Below are 18,830 nucleotides of genomic sequence, written 5' to 3'. Positions count from 1 at the left end.
CATGATTCCAAGTAAGACAATCATTTCTGCAGAATGTAGACATGCAATATCCGTCTGATTCAACTCCATCGGGCTGGAGTTGGCTTTCACTCTAGCCAGCCAGGTCCCAGGATGCTTGTTTCCTGTCCAGGGAGGACCTGGCTTGGCAGTTCGGGCTGGACAGTTCTCATGGGGAACAGGATCAAGATTGATTTGCATATGGCTGGGTGCAAACTGGGGTGAAGTGGCGAGCAAAATTACGATGGATTAAACCCAGATCTGTGACTGGGTGTGCATGTTTGAAAAGTTTTAACACTCTGTCGATCATTTTATTTTGTGATGTTGCTATGTGCGCCCTAAGTGGCTAAGGGTATGCCCAAACATGGGCCCCTTGCTCATTGCGCCACTGGATTCATGCCAGCTCGGCTGATGAGGGATAATACCCTGAAAACGGTCCGAGGATGCTTGTTTCCGGTCCAGGCAGGACCTGGCTTGGCAGTTCGGTCTGGACTGTTCCCACAGATAGCAGGGTGAAGACTTTTTTTCATATGGCTGGATCCAAACTGGGGTGGCGTAGCGAGCAAAATAACGATGAATTAAACCCAGATCCGTGACTGGGGTGAGTGTTTTTAAAGTTTCAACACTCCGTCCATCATTTTATTTTGTGATGTTACAGAATCACATTACTTTTGCTGGTCTAAGCTCCAAAAGGAGGCTGCCAGGATGAACAACCATAACAATGTGATTGGTCTCAGGAAATCCAAGTAAAGCAGTGTAGTTTTATGTGCAGATTTGCAACTTAATTTCACAAATCAAATTCATGTTTGCGCCTGTGCCATGACCCCATGTCCTTATGAAACAGATTCTTCTTGAAAGTCCATGCATCAAACCAGCATTTTTCCTCAAGAGAACAATAACATTCATATTTTCTGTTAATCCACATATTTTGCTTCTTTCTCTCTGCATAGACTGGTTTCACGGCCCTCCATGTAGCAGCCCATTGTGGACAGATGGACTTTGTCCGTGAAATTCTCACCAAAGTGCCCGCGACAATGTGTAGTGAACCTCCGAAGCCCACCTCTGAAATGCTGTTGATCAAGGAGCAGGGGAGTGAGGTAAAACAAACGGGTGCAAACCACCTGCACTGCCGAATTGAAGCATAATTACTGCACTCTGATCCCAAGAATACACTTTTATCATAATAATAATAATTCCACATTTGTAAAGTGTGAACTTATTACACCTAAGGGTATCCAGGCGCTGGGGGCCATCAGGGAGATTAAGTGATTTATTGCCCAGAGTCACATGATGCTGAGCTGAGCTGAGCTGCTGCCGTCAATCGAACCGTAAGCCCCATGCTCCAGAGTCAACCTTTCTAGCCGCTGGCCACACCTCTCCTCAAGGAGGACTGTATTCATATAGGGGTGGCCATAGTGAAAATTTGTATTTGTTTCAATGATTCATTGAGTAACTAATATGGTTGTCTAATTTATTTTTATGCTATTTTTCAGTTTTTATGTTGTGCAAGTCAATGTGATTTACATGTTTATGGCCACTGCGTTAAGGGTTATACGATGGCTGAACTTTTGGAAAGGCAACAGAATGATAGACAGGAATGTTACGGGTTAACACATATTTGCAGTCAAGATTTATACAAAGTCTGTTAATATATTTTTGAAGTAGGCTGGACACTGTATAGAGAAGAAGAGGGTGGTGAACTCATTCCTGAAGGTTCTGATGTGAAGGTGGAGGAATTCAATGGTTTGGGAGAAGATGTAAAAAGCTTGTTTTTTGTTTTCTCCTTCATTGTTTTAGGTACTTCCAGGACCAGCTGGTTGGTGCATGAGTTAGTTTATATGCAGCTGATAGTTATTCTGCATCAGTTTTTCTCTGGTATATGGGATGGCCTGTGTCAGCTGCTAGCCGCTAGAAGCATAGAATTGTGTTGATTATGCAAATTATTTATTTTCTTTTACCACCTGTTTGACTACTCGTTTACAGATGTGTTTTCATTTCTCTATTAACACTCTATACTGCAGGATAGATAATTAAAGTGGAACAAATGAAAGAAATATGTAGCACACCCTTGTATTTGTCTCAAAGGTCCATAACTATGTATAGGACAGATTTACTGGCTTTATGTATAATGCTTGTTATACACAAGGGAACCCCATACAGTAGAACCTGGGGTAGAGAGATAATTTTAAAGAACAATGGTTCGAGGTAGGCCTTATGAGGTCCTTAAAAGAGAATAGAACAAAAGTGAGTATTTAATAAGTCGCTAGGGAGCAGTGGTAGTAGGTACAGGTAAGAGTTTTTTTTATTTTACTCTTTTTTCTTAACGATATACATAAATATTTATACTGTATTGCAGGTGCTCAAGTGAATAGTACGGTGCAGGACGTGACATAAGTGATCAAAGTGAACGAACTGTCACACAACAACAAGGATAAAAACACACAACAATTATATACAATAGAACAAGTGAAATTCCTTGGGTAGGTCGACGGCGTTTCGATCTATATAGCTTTAGATCATCATCAGGACAGTTGAGCCTCCTGAAACTTGCCGATGAAATTGGGCAAGGATGGTTATTCGTACAGTACAGCTGATTGGATGTCGCTGTTTTCCAAAGAGTATTGTAGTTATTGGGTTTGGGTCTTCCAATGGGGAGATTCAAGTAGCGCTCATTCACTTCTATGTAGGCAAGGGTCCTACTTGAATTAGAATGGTTTAACCAAGTTAAAGCACAATTAGTGTGGGAGGGGGTTCCAAGAGCGCATTCGTCGCTATGGCACTATGAAGATATTGGCGCCTGAAATGAATCGTGGCAGTTCGGCGTGGCAAGAAAAGGGGGTCCGAGTACCTCTTTCGCAGTTGCGAGGTACTCGGACCCCCTTTTCTTGCCACGCCGAACTGCCACGATTCATTTCAGGCGCCAATATCTTCATAGTGCCATAGCGACGAATGCGCTCTTGGAACCCCCTCCCACACTAATTGTGCTTTAACTTGGTTAAACCATTCTAATTCAAGTAGGACCCTTGCCTACATAGAAGTGAATGAGCGCTACTTGAATCTCCCCATTGGAAGACCCGAACCCAATAACTACAATACTCTTTGGAAAACAGCGACATCCAATCAGCTGTACTGTACGAATAACCATCCTTGCCCAATTTCATCGGCAAGTTTCAGGAGGCTCAACTGTCCTGATGATGATCTAAAGCTATATAGATCGAAACGCCGTCGACCTACCCAAGGAATTTCACTTGTTCTATTGTATATAATTGTTGTGTGTTTTTATCCTTGTTGTTGTGTGACAGTTCGTTCACTTTGATCACTTATGTCACGTCCTGCACCGTACTATTCACTTGAGCACCTGCAATACAGTATAAATATTTATGTATATCGTTAAGAAAAAAGAGTAAAATAAAAAAAACTCTTACCTGTACCTACTACCACTGCTCCCTAGCGACTTATTAAATACTCGCTTTTGTTCTATTCTCTTTTAAGGACCTCATAAGGCCTACCTCGAACCATTGTTCTTTAAAATTATTTATGTATAATGCGCCAATGAATAACTTCTGTCTTCTTCGTATTTAGTGTATCTCCTCCCTGTGTTAGAATTATAGCTTTTACGACTAATCGCCTGTGGAACTGTTGGAATATAACCAGGTGTACCCCTTCCACCGTGTGAAGAGATAACCCTATCCACTAGAGCAAAAAGAAAGGTGTTCCTGAAATGTGTAACGTAACTGATTTTAGGTAAAGTGCCTTGTAAAGGGGCAGCTGAAATTCCAGGAGCCTAGTCCCGACAGCTCGACGACTTCGGAGGGCTGGAAGTGGTCCCCCGCTACACGGCGGAGGAGGGCACTGGACATCGAATGCTGTCTTATGTAAAGCGCTCTGATAACCTAATCGGTTCAAGATCCTGAAATGTGCAACGTAACTGATTCTATGTAAACTGCTGTGATAACATGTAACGGAACTGGTGCTATGTAAAGCGCTCTGATAACCTAATCGGTTCAAGTTCGCGCTATAGAAAACTCTAAAAATAAATAAATAAATAAATACTGAACTGTCCAAATCCTTGAAATGTTTTCAAAAAGCAGAGTCCACATCACTGGATTTTCTTTAAAGAGGTGATTTTTTTATTGGTCCTTGATGATACAACAAAAAACTGCCAACACGTGTTTCGTCTTCCCTTAGACTTTGTCAAGGCGAACGGCGAAATGTCTTTCAAACAAATAATGTGTCCCTTAGGCAGTTGGGGTTGTTACCATACCACCACAAAATAAGTCTTCGTAATATTCTCTATTGACCTCACCAATTCGCAGTCCCTGTGGTGTGATATGGCGCATTTGTTTGTTCTGACCTCAAAATATCAAGGATTCCCCTTATATATACGTCTATTCAAGTTGACCAGCAGAACACGGGGGAGAACGGCCGAACCCTGATAAGTTCCAACCTAAAACAACGCCATCATTTTCTTTACCCGTTCCAAACTTATGGAAATAATTAAAGTGCTTTATTGGGGAACAACTGATTTCACTCCATTTTTTTCTATTTATTTTACGTATTCCTTTCTCATGTAGCATTAAATTCAGACTTGACCACAGAGAGCATCAGCTGAAGACCAGTTACCACTTGATTTTCATGAACTGGGCTGTCAGAGTTTGGTGCAAATAGAAGTCACAGTATTTCTTAGCACTGCGAAATCTTGACTTCGACTTTTTCTTTCCTGTAGTCGGGTTATACTCCCCTGCATTTAGCAGCCCAGTCAGGACATGAGAGCTTGGTTCGACTTCTGCTCAACTACCCTGGAGTGCAGGCAGATACTCCAACCAACATGCAGGTAAGAGATCTTTGGTGTATTGTGTTTCCCCTTTGTCTGTGTGAGTGATCTTGTGCATTGAAAGTGAAACGATATTAGGTGAAATGTTCCTTCTCTGATGGTTCTACCTTGACAGTACCACAGTCAAGTAAGACGTGTAGAGTGGAGAAAGACTCATGTAACTCCTGGTGCGGCATATTCCTGTATCTAGTAATCAGACTTTTTATTTATTTAATTTTTTATTGAGCAGGGCTTCCAGGAAAGACAATCCATGATTTACATATTAAAAATAAAGTAAATACGAGTCAATAAATTAACCCCCAGATTCATCATGGTCATGTTTTGCGAGTCCTTAATAGCAAATTTTATGGATTCGCTATTAAAGACTCCCGAAACGGGATGCCTGTAGAAATCGCAATATTTTATGCGATTTCTACTGCTTCCTTATTTGCGATTCGCTAATTGCTAATCGCAAATAAGGAATGGCTTTCCCATTCATTCCTATGGGCCTTAAGGCCCATAGGAATGAATGGGGAGGCATTCCTTATTTGCGATTAGCAATTAGAGAATCGCAAATAAAGAAGCAATTTCAAGGGTGCCAGGGTGTCCAAAGGACACCATGTAGCACCCCTGAAATGGTAATGTACACTGGTGTTGCACACACACATGTCCAAAGGACATGTGTGTTTGTGTAACATACAACTTAGAACAAGCATTTGCAATACAATAGGTCTCGCATTAGGAAAGTTTGAGCTATTGGTACTGTAAATGACAAATTTTTTTATTTATGTGTTGGTTTTGAAAATAGCGAAATTAATAACTTTGTCATTTACAATGCCAATAGTTTTAACTTTCGCAAATGTGACACCTATAACATTTGTAATGCAATATGTGTTGTATTTACGTGACCTAGATGTATTGATATTACAAATAAAAATGGCTTTTAATGTTTTTAAGAATTAATACTGAAATAAAAGTTATTGTAATTTATAATGGCAATAGCTTTTGTAAATATTTAAAGATTATGTTCATTGTATTTTATTGTAACGGAAATCCAAGAACAGAAGTGAAATATTAACATCTTTTTGTGACATTTGTAATAAAGCTTGAAACATTGAGAGAACATATTTGAACCAGTTGTTGTTGAATGGTTGCACATATGATGCTGTGGTGGCGCTAAGTGATGTTGTGGTGGTGACGAGTGATGTTGTAGCGTTCAGTGATGCTGTGGTAGCGCATAGTGATGTTGTGGTGCCCCTGAGTGATGCTGTGGTGGTGCTGAGTGATGCTGTAGTGATGCGATAGCTAGATAGAGTGAGTGTGATAGATAGAGTACGTGCGATAGATAGATAGAGGGAGGGCGATAGATAGAGGGAGGGCAATAGATAGATAGAGGGAGGGCGATAGATAGAGGGAGGGCAATAGATAGATAGATAGAGTGAGGGCGATAGAGTGAGTGCGATAGATAGACAGATAGATAGAGTGAGGGCGATAGATAGATAGACAGATAGATAAAGTGTATTTATGTTGCATTGAGTAGAGTGTAAGTATGAGGTGTTCAATTATGGTGCATATAATTATGTGGCACTGAGTGGTATTTGGAGTGTATGTTCCATTGCAGAGTGTGTGAGGGTGCAGAGTGTGTGAGGGTGCAGAGTGTGCAGTGTGTGAGGGTGCAGTGTGTGTGCGGATGCAGTGTGTGTGCAGGTGCAGTGTGTGTGTGCAGGTGCAGTGTGTGTGTGGGTGCAGTGTGTGTGAGGGTGCAGTGTGTGTGTGAGGGTGCAGTGTATGAGGGTGCATTGTGTGAGTGTGCGGTGTGTGAGTGTGCGGTGTGTTAGGGTGCGGTGTGTGAGGGTGCGTTGTGTGAGGGTGCGGGGTGTGAGGGTGCGGGGTGTGAAGGCACAGTGTGTGAGGGTGCAGTGTGTGAGGGTGCAGTGTGTGAGGGTGCAGTGTGTGAGGGTGCAGTGTGTGTGAGGGTGCAGTGTGTGAGGGTGCAGTGTGTGAGGGTGCAGTGTATGTGAGGGTGTGGTATGTGTGAGGGTGCGGTGTGTGTGAGGGTGCAGTGTGTGTGAGGGTGCAGTGTGTGTGAGGGTGCAGTGTGTGTGCGGGTGCAGTGTATGTGCGGGTGCAGAGTGTGTGCGGGTGCAGTGTGTGTGTGTAGGTGCAGTGTGTGTGTGCGGGTGCAGTGTGTGTGTGGGTGCGGTGTGTGAGGGTGCGGTGTGTGAGGGTGTGGGGTGTGGGGTGTGAGGGTGTGGCGTGTGAGGGGGTAGTGTGTGTGAGGGTGCAGTGTGTGTGAGGTTGCAGTGTGTGTGTATGGGTGCGGTGTGTGAGGGTGCGGTGTGTGTGTGGGTGCGGTGTGTGTGGGTGCGGTGTGTGTGGGGGTGGTGTGTGAGGGTGCGGTGTGTGTGAGGGTGCGGTGTGTGTGAGGGTGTGGTGTGTGTGGGGGGGCGGTGTGTGAGGGTGCGGTGTGTGAGGGTGCGGTGTGTGAGGGTGCAGTGTGTGTGAGGGTGCAGTGTGTGTGAGGGTGCGGTGTGTGAGGGTGTGGTGTGAGGGTGCAGTGTGTGTGAGGGTGCAGTGTGTGTGAGGGTGCAGTGTGGCTACAGACATGATCCATCAGCCATAAACAGGACCAGGCAGCTGTGCTCGGATCTTAAAGGGAGCAAACTTTCCAATGAATGAAGAAAATAACAAATAAGCTGTGTGTGGGTCTGGTGTGTGTGGGTGCGGTCTGTGTGGGTGCGGTGTGTGTGTGGGTGCGGTGTGTGTGCGCGGTGTTTGTGGGTGTGGTGTGTGTGTGTGTGTGTGGTGTGTGAGTGTGCAGTGTGTGCGGGTTCAGTGTGTGTGAGGGTGCGGTGTGTGAGGGTGTGGTATGTGAGGCTGTGGTGTGTGAAGGTGCAGTGTGTGTGTGAGGGTGCAGTGTGTGCGTGAGGGAACAGTGTGTGCGAGGGTGTGGTGTGTGAGGGTGCAGTGTCTGTGAGGGTGCGTGTGTGTGAGGGTGCAGTGTGTGTAAGGTTGCGGTGTGTTAGGGGGGGGTGTGAGGGTGCGGTGTGTGTGAGGGTGCAGTGTGGCTACAGACATGATCTATTAGCCATACACAGGACCAGGCAGCTGTGCTCAGATCTTAAAGGGAGTAAACTTTCCAATGAATGAAGAAAATAACAGATAAGCTGTGTGTGAGGGTGCAGAGTGTGTGAGGGTGCAGAGTGTGTGTGTGTGAGGGTGCAGAGTGGGTGTGTGGGTGTGGTGTGTGTGTGGGTGCGGTGTGTGTGTGGGTGTGGTGTGTGTGTGGGTACAGTGTATGGGTGTGGGTGTGTGCAGTGTGTGTGTGGGTGTGTGTGGGTGCAGTGTGTGAGGGTGCAGTGTGTGCAGTGTGTGAGGGTTCAGTGTGTGAGGGTGCAGTGTGTGAGGGTACGGTGTGTGAGGGTGCGGTGTGTGTGCGAGGGTGCGGTGTGTGTGCGAGGGTGCGGTGTGTGTGAGGGTGCGGTGTGTGTGAGGGTGCGGTGTGTGTGAGTGTGCAGTGTGTGTGAGGTTGCAGTGTGTGAAGGTGCGGTGTGTGAAGGTGCGGTGTGTGGGGGTGCGGTGTGTGAAGGGTGCGGTGTGTGAGGGTGCGGTGTGTGAGGGTGCGGTGTGTGTGAGGGTGCAGTGTGTGTGAGGGTGTGGTGTGTGAGGGTGGACAGCATCAGGGGATGTTCTCATCCCTTATGTCTCAGACGTGAACAACCACCTGGATAATTCAAGCAATTTCTGGTGCAACCCTGGCGTAGCACAGGTACATTCATTCCCAAATGGCAGAGTGGGTTCAATGAAGGTTCTTAATATCAAGGCACTGTGGAACCCTCCTGCGGTTACCGTGGGCAATACACTCATGTCTTTAGGATGTCCCCATTATGAAAGTAATATTCAGGACAATATTCCCCCGGAACTGGGCTGACTGAAATGATTCTCAAACATATAAGGATGCCTGACCTGCTGGAGCCCCGTTCTGTGGTTTCCCTACATTTTGACTAAAAGTGTGATTTGTCACAGCAAGTAGGAAATGGTACTGGGAACCTATTATGATCCTGTTCTGCCTGCACCTGGCTGCTTAAACGGTAGCTTCCGCAGACTATCACATTCATAGCTCAAGTGATAAACGTACGAATGCGATTGCGTGTGAATGGGGGTTGAATCGTGCACTCTTAATGGGAGTGAACGTGTGAAGGGATGATTTGAACACTGGGTTGTGAAATAAGCAATAAAATACACGTGCAACCAAGCGTACACATACAGACAGATGCGCGTGTGTGCGCGCGGAAACAGACACGAGAACAACAGAGGATGCAGAAGCATAGTTTGCGGCAGGAGTGGACAACGGACTCAAAGAATAAAAAAAAAAAAACAAGCAGACTGAACTCCTTTCGCCTGCATAGGGCATCATATTCAACAAAGGCCAAGGACTGAAAGGCCTTGCACACTGTATGCAGAGGCTAGTAACGGATTGTGCACGGAGCAAGGGTGGCCTCATCTTTCCAGCAGAGAGGCCACACACTGAATGGACACGACTCCATCCTTGCAGCTAAAGAGACCAAGGGCTGAATGTACACTGGATTCCTTGCCGTGCAAGTAATCCCTCAGAGATTTATATGCAGCCTGCCCGTCGCTGGTGTTGAATAAAATGTCATCTTATTATTTTTTATGAGAATATTCGCCCACGATATTGGGGCCTGCCTCGCGGGCGTGCTCAGGCGCAGTCTCTGCCTCTGTTTGCGCTCGGAGCTCCGACGGGCCTCTCTCTGCACGGGATCAGGTGTGACTGCAGCTAATAAGCTTTGGTCGCACCAACCTTGGTCCATCCCCCCCCCTCTCCCCCCCGCCCCCCTCCCCCCCCCCCCCCCCGGCAGCCCGTCTGTGCACCGCATATGAGGACGGTGCGTTGACACGGGTATCCCTGGCTAATGGAGGCAGAATTCCCTGGGAGTTGGCAGAGGCTGTGTTCATTTCAGTAGCAGATTGGGAGCACCGTTTCCTTCCGTCAGAGACAGACCATCAGCCTATCAATGTAACATGCTCTTTTCATATAGCGCTTAATGCAATTGCTGTCTCACTTTGTAGCGCTGTGCATATTTTATTGCCTACTTTCAAGGCATCACATCACCTACTCCTTTCCACTGTGTGTAGATATTTACACACTTCAAATGACAGCATGTTCTCATAAGTGTACTAGTGAGTAAATCCATTTGTCGGTGTGAAGTCACATCTTTTAAATAACAAAATACATTTTATACTTGTACGAAGAGCAGCTGCGCATCTAAATCCAATTTAAGTGCGTTCACATGGAACAAGGAAGAGGCCTAATGTACATAATCCAAAATTAATTACGATATAGTAATGTACTTTTACAAATATGAGATGTGCAATTCAAAAGAAATCTGACGGAAATTAAGGAAGGGAGCACAGTTTTGAAGCGTCCTGACATGTACCCTCTGGAAGTGTCCCTGCAAAGGTGGTTCACTGAATCTAAAGAAACATCCATAACAATTAATGTTGATTTGACTCATACTTTTCAATTAAACGTACTATTATACATGAACGCAGATGTTACATTTTGTTTGCACTGGACTCGTTTTTTGCTTAATGGAAGATACAGTTCATTTTCCGAGTGTCTCCCCAGGCCTCTGTCCTGCAGCCAGGCCAGGGTCTGTTCACACAGGCAGCAAGTGGGGGGGGGGGGGAGGGGGAGGAGGCCCGGGAGAGGGGGAATAGTCACATTAAGGCGTTCTGCTTAAGTAACTAGAACTGAGCACTTGTCTTTGCGCAATGATCTAATGTTTTCATACCAGTGCAGTCCTGTGGGAAAAACAGCTTGTTATTGTGCTGAAAACTGTCAGGAATCATAAGTGGGTGCACATTTAACACTAAATAGGAATCGAAATATTCTAGTTGAAACTTAATGTTTTCACCGAATACAAAATAAATAATACTGAAAACTAAAAAGACATGCATTAAACTTAATGTAGACAGATACTGACAGCATTGTTTAAAAATAACAAAGTCCCATTAAACTGAGCGCAAATGCCCTTCTCAGTTATATAGCGCTCTGAATCCTTTAGGCGCTGATATGAATATAATACATCACTGCAGAGTCGGCCGTCAGCCACAGATCTACCAAACAGTCCGGAGAGCACAGTCTATAGACGTGCTACTGCAGAATTGACTTTGTCAGAGACTGCGGCTCTCGAGGACATCTTGCTGTCTTGCTCCTCATGCTGTTGGATGTAGGGAGCAGTTAACATAGACAGTAGCGATCTACGGGCTGGGGAGGGTTAGGAGATATTCAGAACGCAATGTGCGTGCAGACATAGAGGCATGATGGCTCAAGGCAGGCCTTGGACTCGTAGTCATCACTCCTGGTTCACATCACACTCACAGTTTACTGTTTACTTCATGCGAGTCCATGGCCTGCCCTAAGCAAACTTTGACACGGGCACAGGGCATCTGACTGCGTGCAAGTAAGTACAATGCCACTGCGCGGCCCCGGATAGAAGAAGGCTGCAAGAAAGGCAGGGGCCGGGGCAGGGCCTTTAACTTAACCCCGGAGGCCCGGACTTCAATGATATTCTTTCCCCGCCGGAGCTAATCTACCGCCGGTGACCATAACCCTGTGTCATGCTAGCCACCACTCTCAAGACAAGCGCTCGGCATTGCTGCAAATGCGTGGTGAAATAGAGGCCTGACACGCAAATAGGATTTCCGGCCGGGAGAAAGGAGAGCCGTGACACGCACAAACTGTCCGGAAGGGGCGGAGAAACAACGGAGCGGGCTGCGGAGTCTGGACACGGAGGAACACGGTGCTCGCCCCCCCCCAGTGATGGAAGCCCTGCATGTGCCCGGGGTTGGGGGTGTGTGTGCGCGTTTGTGTGTGTATGTAAGCCCTGCGTGGTGGGGGGGTGGGGGGAGGCGCTTGTATGTGCCTGCGTGTGTTGTGCCTGTGTGTGTGTGTGCCTGCCTGCGTGTATGTGTGCTGTGTCTTTTAAACATACCTTAAGTTTTCAGCAGACACGCACTCCGAAACCGAAAGCACTCAAGCTGTCTCCAGCAAGCTGCCAGCAGCCAGATACGAAAGCGCGTTCACGAGGACAAATCTGAGACAGCAGAAGCGCGTATCCGAACGCTGTCTCAGATTCCCCCGAAATTGACAACAATAGGTCTTTCGCTGAAATAGAGATTCCTTGAATGCAATTAATCGCAATTTAGCGATTTCTAGAATTGCGATTTTTGCATTTGGGATGATGAATCCCAAATGCAAAAATAGAGCTTGCAAAGGGCCAGATTCTCAGAATCTGGCCCTTTGCGAGCCGATTTCGGCTTGATGAATCTACCTGTAAATTCCTTAAGTACAATTCAGAAGAGATCATCCTAAAATATATATCATTATACAGCTTGTTGAGGAAAATCCAAGAAGTTTATAAATCAAATTGTTTTCATCAACCATTAACAAACAAAACTCAAGTTTCGGAATCAGCAAAATATTTCCAAGAGAGAATTTTTTAATTGCCCCAACTCGTTTAGCATAAGCTTCGTCAAATTTTTTAGTACACTTCATCTTATTAAGCCATTTTTCATACAAAAGTGCTCCAAGCGATCTCCAGTTTTGCAAAATTAAGGAACGAGCCACCAACATTGAAATAGCTAAAAAAATAGCCCTCTGATTTAAGTAGTGTAGCCTTCCAACTTGTTATACCAAAGAGGGTGGCTTCCGCTGTTGGGGCATAAGGTTTCTGACGTGCCCAACTAAAATGCACAAGTTTATTTTCAAAAAACAACCCCAGTTTTGAAAAGGTAAAAAATATGTGCCTCCTGGCCAAAATGAGACGGCTAGCACGCACCAGATTGATATTAAAATTATGCTGAATTTATTATTAGAAGAGATTTGAGAAATGAAGAAATCGCAAGAAATCGAGTTATCGGCACTTCACCTCCGTTTGGGGAAAATAGAAGAGGCAGTTGCGAGCTTCCCCATCAGAATCCAAGAAGCTGAATCGAGGATAGCCCAACTAGAGGATCAAATGAATGCCATGCTTCAGCAAGTAAACTCAGTGGCACAGGATAAAAGAATCTTTATTTTTTTTAAACTTCTTTTTATTGAATTTGTCAGGTTAAACGCTTGGTATCAATGGCATCTTTACATACAGTCTTTGGTACATATTGGTCTCACTTGCACTCATGGTTCTAATAGTTTCAACAGTTTAAAACATCTTATAACATGTTAGGACAGTTATTACTATAGCATTGCAAAGATCAGGGATCTTTAAACTACATCTTTACATTACATTCAGCATTGTCTGAATTCCAATGGGCCCGCATTCGTCATTAGTGTTCCAGTACCCTTCTTATAGCTAACGACATATCCGCCATGAACAAATCAGCCCTACATGTCTTATCTGTTGTCTCTTCCCTTCTGAGGCCTATTTACCCCATGTAAATCCTCTCTCCGTTAGCCCCAAGGAGCAGCTATGTATGCCTGTTCTGGGTCTTGTGGGTGTGCCAGTAGATAGCACATCAGATATCTTTGGGTCGAGAGGCGCTCGGTAACAGTTCAGCATATACATTGAGGCGTTCCTGGCAAGTCACCAAGTCAGTTATCCAGTCTTTAAATTTGGGTACCCGCCCCCTCCCCCAACGGCACTTGGCCTTCAATTGAGCAAGGGCAGTATACTTGCGGTGTACTGCCTGCAGTGGTTTAACATAGCCCAGTAGGGCCATCAATGGGGTGGGTTCGATCTGTTCATTAATAATTAATGCCAAGACGCCAAACACCTGCTCCCAATATGCGTGTACTCCCGGACATTCCCACGCAACATGCAGAAAACTTGTCCCTGGGGCATGGCATATATCGCACCTGTCCGAGTCCCTTAGGTGGAACCTGTGTAGCCTAGCTGGGGTATAGTACATCCTATGTAGGAATTTATAGTGTATAATACGGAGCCTACCGCTAGCCGACACCCTCTCCGTCTGTAGACAGCAGAACTCCCAGTGGTCATCCGTTATCTCCATCTCTAGCTGCTCACTCATCGAGTCCGGGAAGTCGTGGCTGGTAACTTTCTCTGTGTGTGAAACTGTTCTATAAATGGTCGAGACAAGGCACCTGGGTCATGTTCTGCAGCATCCCATGCAGTGGTGCCATTGGAAAATCTGATGTGAGAGCTCGTATACCCTGCTGTAGATGGGTGTAAAGAAACAGGTCAAGTGGGGTGTGAGGTGATCCCTGCAATATGTGTTCCGCCATTCAAAAGTGCCCTTCCTGATATAAATCCCCCCATGTGCAAATGTTAGTGCGTTCTCTAAACTTATGAAATATCGTTTCTTGAAGAAGGGGCATGTTTTGGTGGTATGAAAGTGGTAATAATGGAGCGTACAGGAAGGAGGCTTGCATCATGCTCCCAATTCGCTGCCATGCCGCAACTGTACATGTGACAGTGAGTGGTATGTGTATTCTCTCTGGAACCAGTCACCTCATACAGTGCACCCTCAATAGGAACAGGGTGTGCTAGCCAGTGCTCCGCCGCTACTTGAGGCATGTATCGTGGCTGTGCCACCCAGAACCACGCATAATGAGCCTGTGCACAAATATAATACAATTCAAAATTCGGGATCACAAATCCTCCTTGTGAATATGGGCGTATGAGGACATTCCACTGTAGTCTTGGTTGGTTACCACCCCAAATTAGCTGTGTCATCTCAGATCTCAGTGTCTTAAAGAAGAACGCTCCCTGGAAGTATGGAATATTTAAAAACAGATAGAGCAGCTGGGGGAGTATCACCATTTTAATAAGTGACGCTCTTCCCGCCATGGAGAGAGGCAGTGTAATCCAGCAAATCACACTTTCCATTATACGGGTTATGGTAGTGCCATAATTTACCCTCATAAATTCCTCCCTGTCCTTCGTTACTCGGATACCCAGATAGCGCAACTCATCCTCACACCATTCCAACGGGTAGTCAAGAGGGAAGGAGGTCGTAGCAGCCGTCATTGGAAATATACTTGATTTTCCCCACTTAATCTGAATCCCTGATAATTTTCTGAACACTATGAATTCTCTAAGGATCAGATTCAAATTCTGCTGTGGGTCTCGTATGTATAGGGTGATATCGTCGGCATATAACGATATAGGTATTTGACGCATATTGCATTGTAGGGCCTTGTCCTTATGATGCTGTCTCAATTTAGCCGCCAGTGGCTCCACCGCTATGGCAAACAGCAGGGGAGAAAGCGGGCACCCCTGTCGGGTGCCACTGGTGATTGGAAATGTATGAGACGTACGCCCGTTTATGTGCACCCTGGCAACTGGCCTCTGGTACAGCAGTCTGATCCATGACAGAAAAAGTTGGGGGGGAATCCCATGCGCGACATCATCCCAAGGATGTGATCCCATTCGAGTGAATCAAATGCCTTAGTGACATCTAAAAAACTGCGGCTAAGGGTAGGTCAGGCGACACATTATTCAGGATGGCAAGGAGGGTCCTTAGGTTATGGGACGTGGCTCTTCCCGGGACAAATCCCGACTGGTCTGGCAGGATTAAATTTTCCATGAGTAGGTTCAACCAGTTTGCAACCATCTTAGCTAAGATCTTTGCATCACAATTGAGTAGAGATAATGGCCTATATGAATCACAATGCTGGGGCGTCTTTTCTGGTTTGAGTAATGAAATGATCAGTGCCTCCCGCATAGATGCAGGGAGGACTCCTACCTCGAGCGATTCTTCATATACTTCTCGCAGGATGGGAGCCATTAAATCTATGTATGTTTTGTAGAATTCCATTGGTATGCCATCCGTCCCTGTGGCTTTCCCTGACTGCATCCCCATGATGGCCTTCCGAACCTCGTCTAATTCGAATGGTGCACACAGAAACGTACTTTGCACGTCACTCAGCCAGCCCAGTGAAACATCCTCCAAGTAGCTGTCTAGGTCCAAAGTATCCCCGCACTGCGAGGAGTAGAGTTGAGTATAATGTTGCATGAAAGCGTTTAAAATATTTGTTGTGTCTCGACACACCACCCCACCAAGGTTTTCAATTTCTATGACATATCCTGAATATCGAGGCTGTCTGACTAATTGTGCCAAGGCCTTGCCCGGTCTTTCCCCTTCTCCGTAACATCTAGCCGTCCAGTATTTACTTCTAAATCGTGTTTCCCTCTGCGCTGTTTCCATATATTCTGTGAGTGTTTCCCGGAAGTGTGCCTAAGCAGGGGGGACAGGCCCGCAGCCATCTCCAGTTCTAGGGCTCTAAGCTTGGCTTCTAGTCCATGCAACGTGTTGGTTATATCCTTGAGCACCCCGCCCCTTTTGATATGCAAAATCCACGTAATGTGACCTTAAATGATTCCCATATGGTTTCTACCGCATCCACCGATCACTTATTTCATACAAAAAAATCTTGAACCTCCTCCCTTAATTCTTCCTGAAAGACCGTGTCCAGTAAATTAGGTGCGTACATTCGCCATGTCCTGCGCGGCGCCTCAAATTCAGTGCAGGAGAGAGTAAGCACCACCGGAGCATGATCTGAGTACGTCCTGGCCAAATGCCGCACGGTGGTTACCGCAGGGCCCAGCCCATGGGATATAAGCCAATAGTCTAATCTTGCCCATGATGCCGCTTATGCCGTGAAGTGTGTCCCCTCTCGACTCTGCGCATGCACATGGCGCCATGCATCCAACAGCTGATATGTGGTGATCGTATCTTGTATCACCTCACGCACTCTGGTGTAATGATGCGGGGCAGGATGTGATCTATCCAACCCTGGGTTGTATGTTACGTTAAAATCTCCACCCCAAATGATGTGACTAGATCCTACTGCAAATATTTTGCCCCACAGTGAAGTGTAGAAATCCGGGGCATCCACATTAGGTCCATAACAACAGGCTAGTGTGATAGTCACAGTCCCCAGTCTTCCCCATAGCAAACAATAGCGGCCCTGTGGGTCAGAGTTCTCTCCTGCTAGGTGGAATTGCACCCACTTTTTTATTAGGATCACTGTTCCCCTCGCATAAGAGGAGTAGGAGGAGAATACTCTATGCTCCACCCATTTGTGAGCAAAATGATGTGACATTTGTGGAGTGAAATGCGTTTCCTGCAACATTGCTATATGTGTTCCATGCCTGTCCAGATATGCCAAATTTGTCTCCTCTTTCTGGGATCTCTCTGCCCTCGAACATTCCAAGTTATAACATTCATGGCCTCCACCCCAGTCTCAGCAATCTTGTCCAGTGTCTGTTATCTTATCGCCTATGTACCAGTGAATGCTGTGTCGTCCATGTACCACATCTCCTAATGAACAGGAAATCCTCTCCTGATGCCCAATTACAGCCGAGTTAAGTAACTTAGCAGTTGTACTACCTGCGCAATCCTGATGCATAAACCATATGCAACACATCAACCCCATGTCTTCCCCCTACCCTCCTCCCACTGAAGCAGCCCCATCTTGCCAGTATTAGACTCCCACCCTTCCCTCCCTCCCCACATTTCAAACAAAGACAAAGACAAAAATAGCCAAATGCAACACTGCAATTCCTTCTAACCTTTTGCAGTGCACTTTACAGGGGGGACACCCAATGGGGGCCATGTCTAGGTGGCATCACAGAAACCCCTCCTCTGTTGAGCCCTTCTGAGATGGAGCCATTGGACCCTAAAGAGGGAGGGGGTGCCCGATATATGATAAGTGTAGCTCAAGCTCCCAACCAAGCGTCTTGCAATTCTGAACTTGGTGCATGATCCCGCCTCTACTCCCAACTCCCCGCACAAAACCCGTTAATACTCAAGTGTCTATGAGAAGGATATGTTTATTGCGAGTCTTCTTCAGCGCCTGTTGAGGCAAATTGTTGTGAGGCTGATATGTTCTCCTCAGGTCGCTGCGTGCGCTTCACGTGCTTAAGAAACTCTTCCACTTGTTGCGGATTAGTTAAAATACGTTGTTTGCCTTGGTGCGTCACTCTGAGTCGCGCTGGGTAGAGCAACGCGTAATCGATTTGCGCCTTCCTCAACGTATTCTTTACACCCAGAAACTTGCGCCTCTCCTCCTGCACCTGCACGATGGGTATAAAGTCCGCATAGATGGAAGAATGTATTTCCGTCATATGACAGGGTTGGCTTGCTTCTTGCTGCGCGCAAGGCCACATCACGGTCCCTGTAATTTAGCAGTCTGGCTACGATGGGTCTTGGATCGGTTCCTGGGGGCGGTTGCGGTCCTAGTGATCTGTGGACGCGTTCCACAAGGAATTGGCTTGAAAAAGATTCTGCTCCTATTGCCGACAGCAGCATTTTCTCCACATTTTCTTCCATTTTGCTAGTATTTGTAGATTCCGGAATCCCAATTACGCGTATATTATTGCGCTTGCTGCGCACTTTCAAATCTTCATTCTTGGAAGCTATGACTCTTAACAATTTATCCATGTGTGCAATCTGTGCGGTGTGACTAGGATAAAAGAATCTTGGAGAATAAAATTGAAGCACTCGAAAACCATTCATGCTGTTCAAACCTGCGGATTGTCGGGGTCCCGGTGGGGTGTGAAGGAACCAATACACATCAATGGGTGGAGTCATTTATCAAGCAAAAGGTGATCCCTGCGTTTTCCAGAGATCTAACACTGACCAGGGCACATCTCGGTCCAGCTCATCTTCTACTCAACAAGAAGTTCACCCGCACAATATTAGTCTACTTTGCGGACTACTGTATTAAGGAGAAAATTTTGACTAAGGCAATCCAGCTGAGACATTTCGATATCAATGATGGGACTAAATGTAGAATTTTTGCAGACATGTCTGTAGCGGCTGCACGAAGGGGCAAGGAGTTCGTAAAACTTTTGTATCTTTTTAAACCTCAAGGGGTATAAGTCTCCATTGCGCAGCAATCCAAACTTAAAGTTCTTGTGCAGGGGAAGTTTCACATGTTTACACGAATTGAGGAGGCCCAGGAATTACTTAAAGTAATCTCAGTTGTGAAGTAAATCCGACTTTGCTCTCTTCTCTTCTCTCCACTTTTCTT

The 18,830-nt window shown here is 46.0% G+C and overlaps 1 protein-coding gene across 1 annotated transcript in view; it reads left to right on the top strand.

Moving 5' to 3' along the window:
* The window catches only part of LOC147724750 (uncharacterized), a 427,049-nt gene that overhangs the window by 363,645 nt on the left and 44,574 nt on the right, over nt 1–18,830 (top strand). The window contains exons 22-23 of the mRNA XM_086966280.1: nt 948–1,094; nt 4,724–4,831. Of these exons, the coding sequence (XP_086822406.1) occupies nt 948–1,094; nt 4,724–4,831 (255 nt within the window). The remainder of the gene's footprint in view (nt 1–947; nt 1,095–4,723; nt 4,832–18,830) is intronic.

The sequence above is a fragment of the Lissotriton vulgaris genome, chromosome 4_1 (genome assembly GCF_964263255.1).
Source record: "Lissotriton vulgaris chromosome 4_1, aLisVul1.2, whole genome shotgun sequence".
In the NCBI taxonomy this organism is placed as follows: domain Eukaryota; kingdom Metazoa; phylum Chordata; class Amphibia; order Caudata; family Salamandridae; genus Lissotriton; species Lissotriton vulgaris.
Note: the sequence above shows the minus strand (reverse complement) of the source record. Positions and strands in the feature narration are given on the sequence as shown.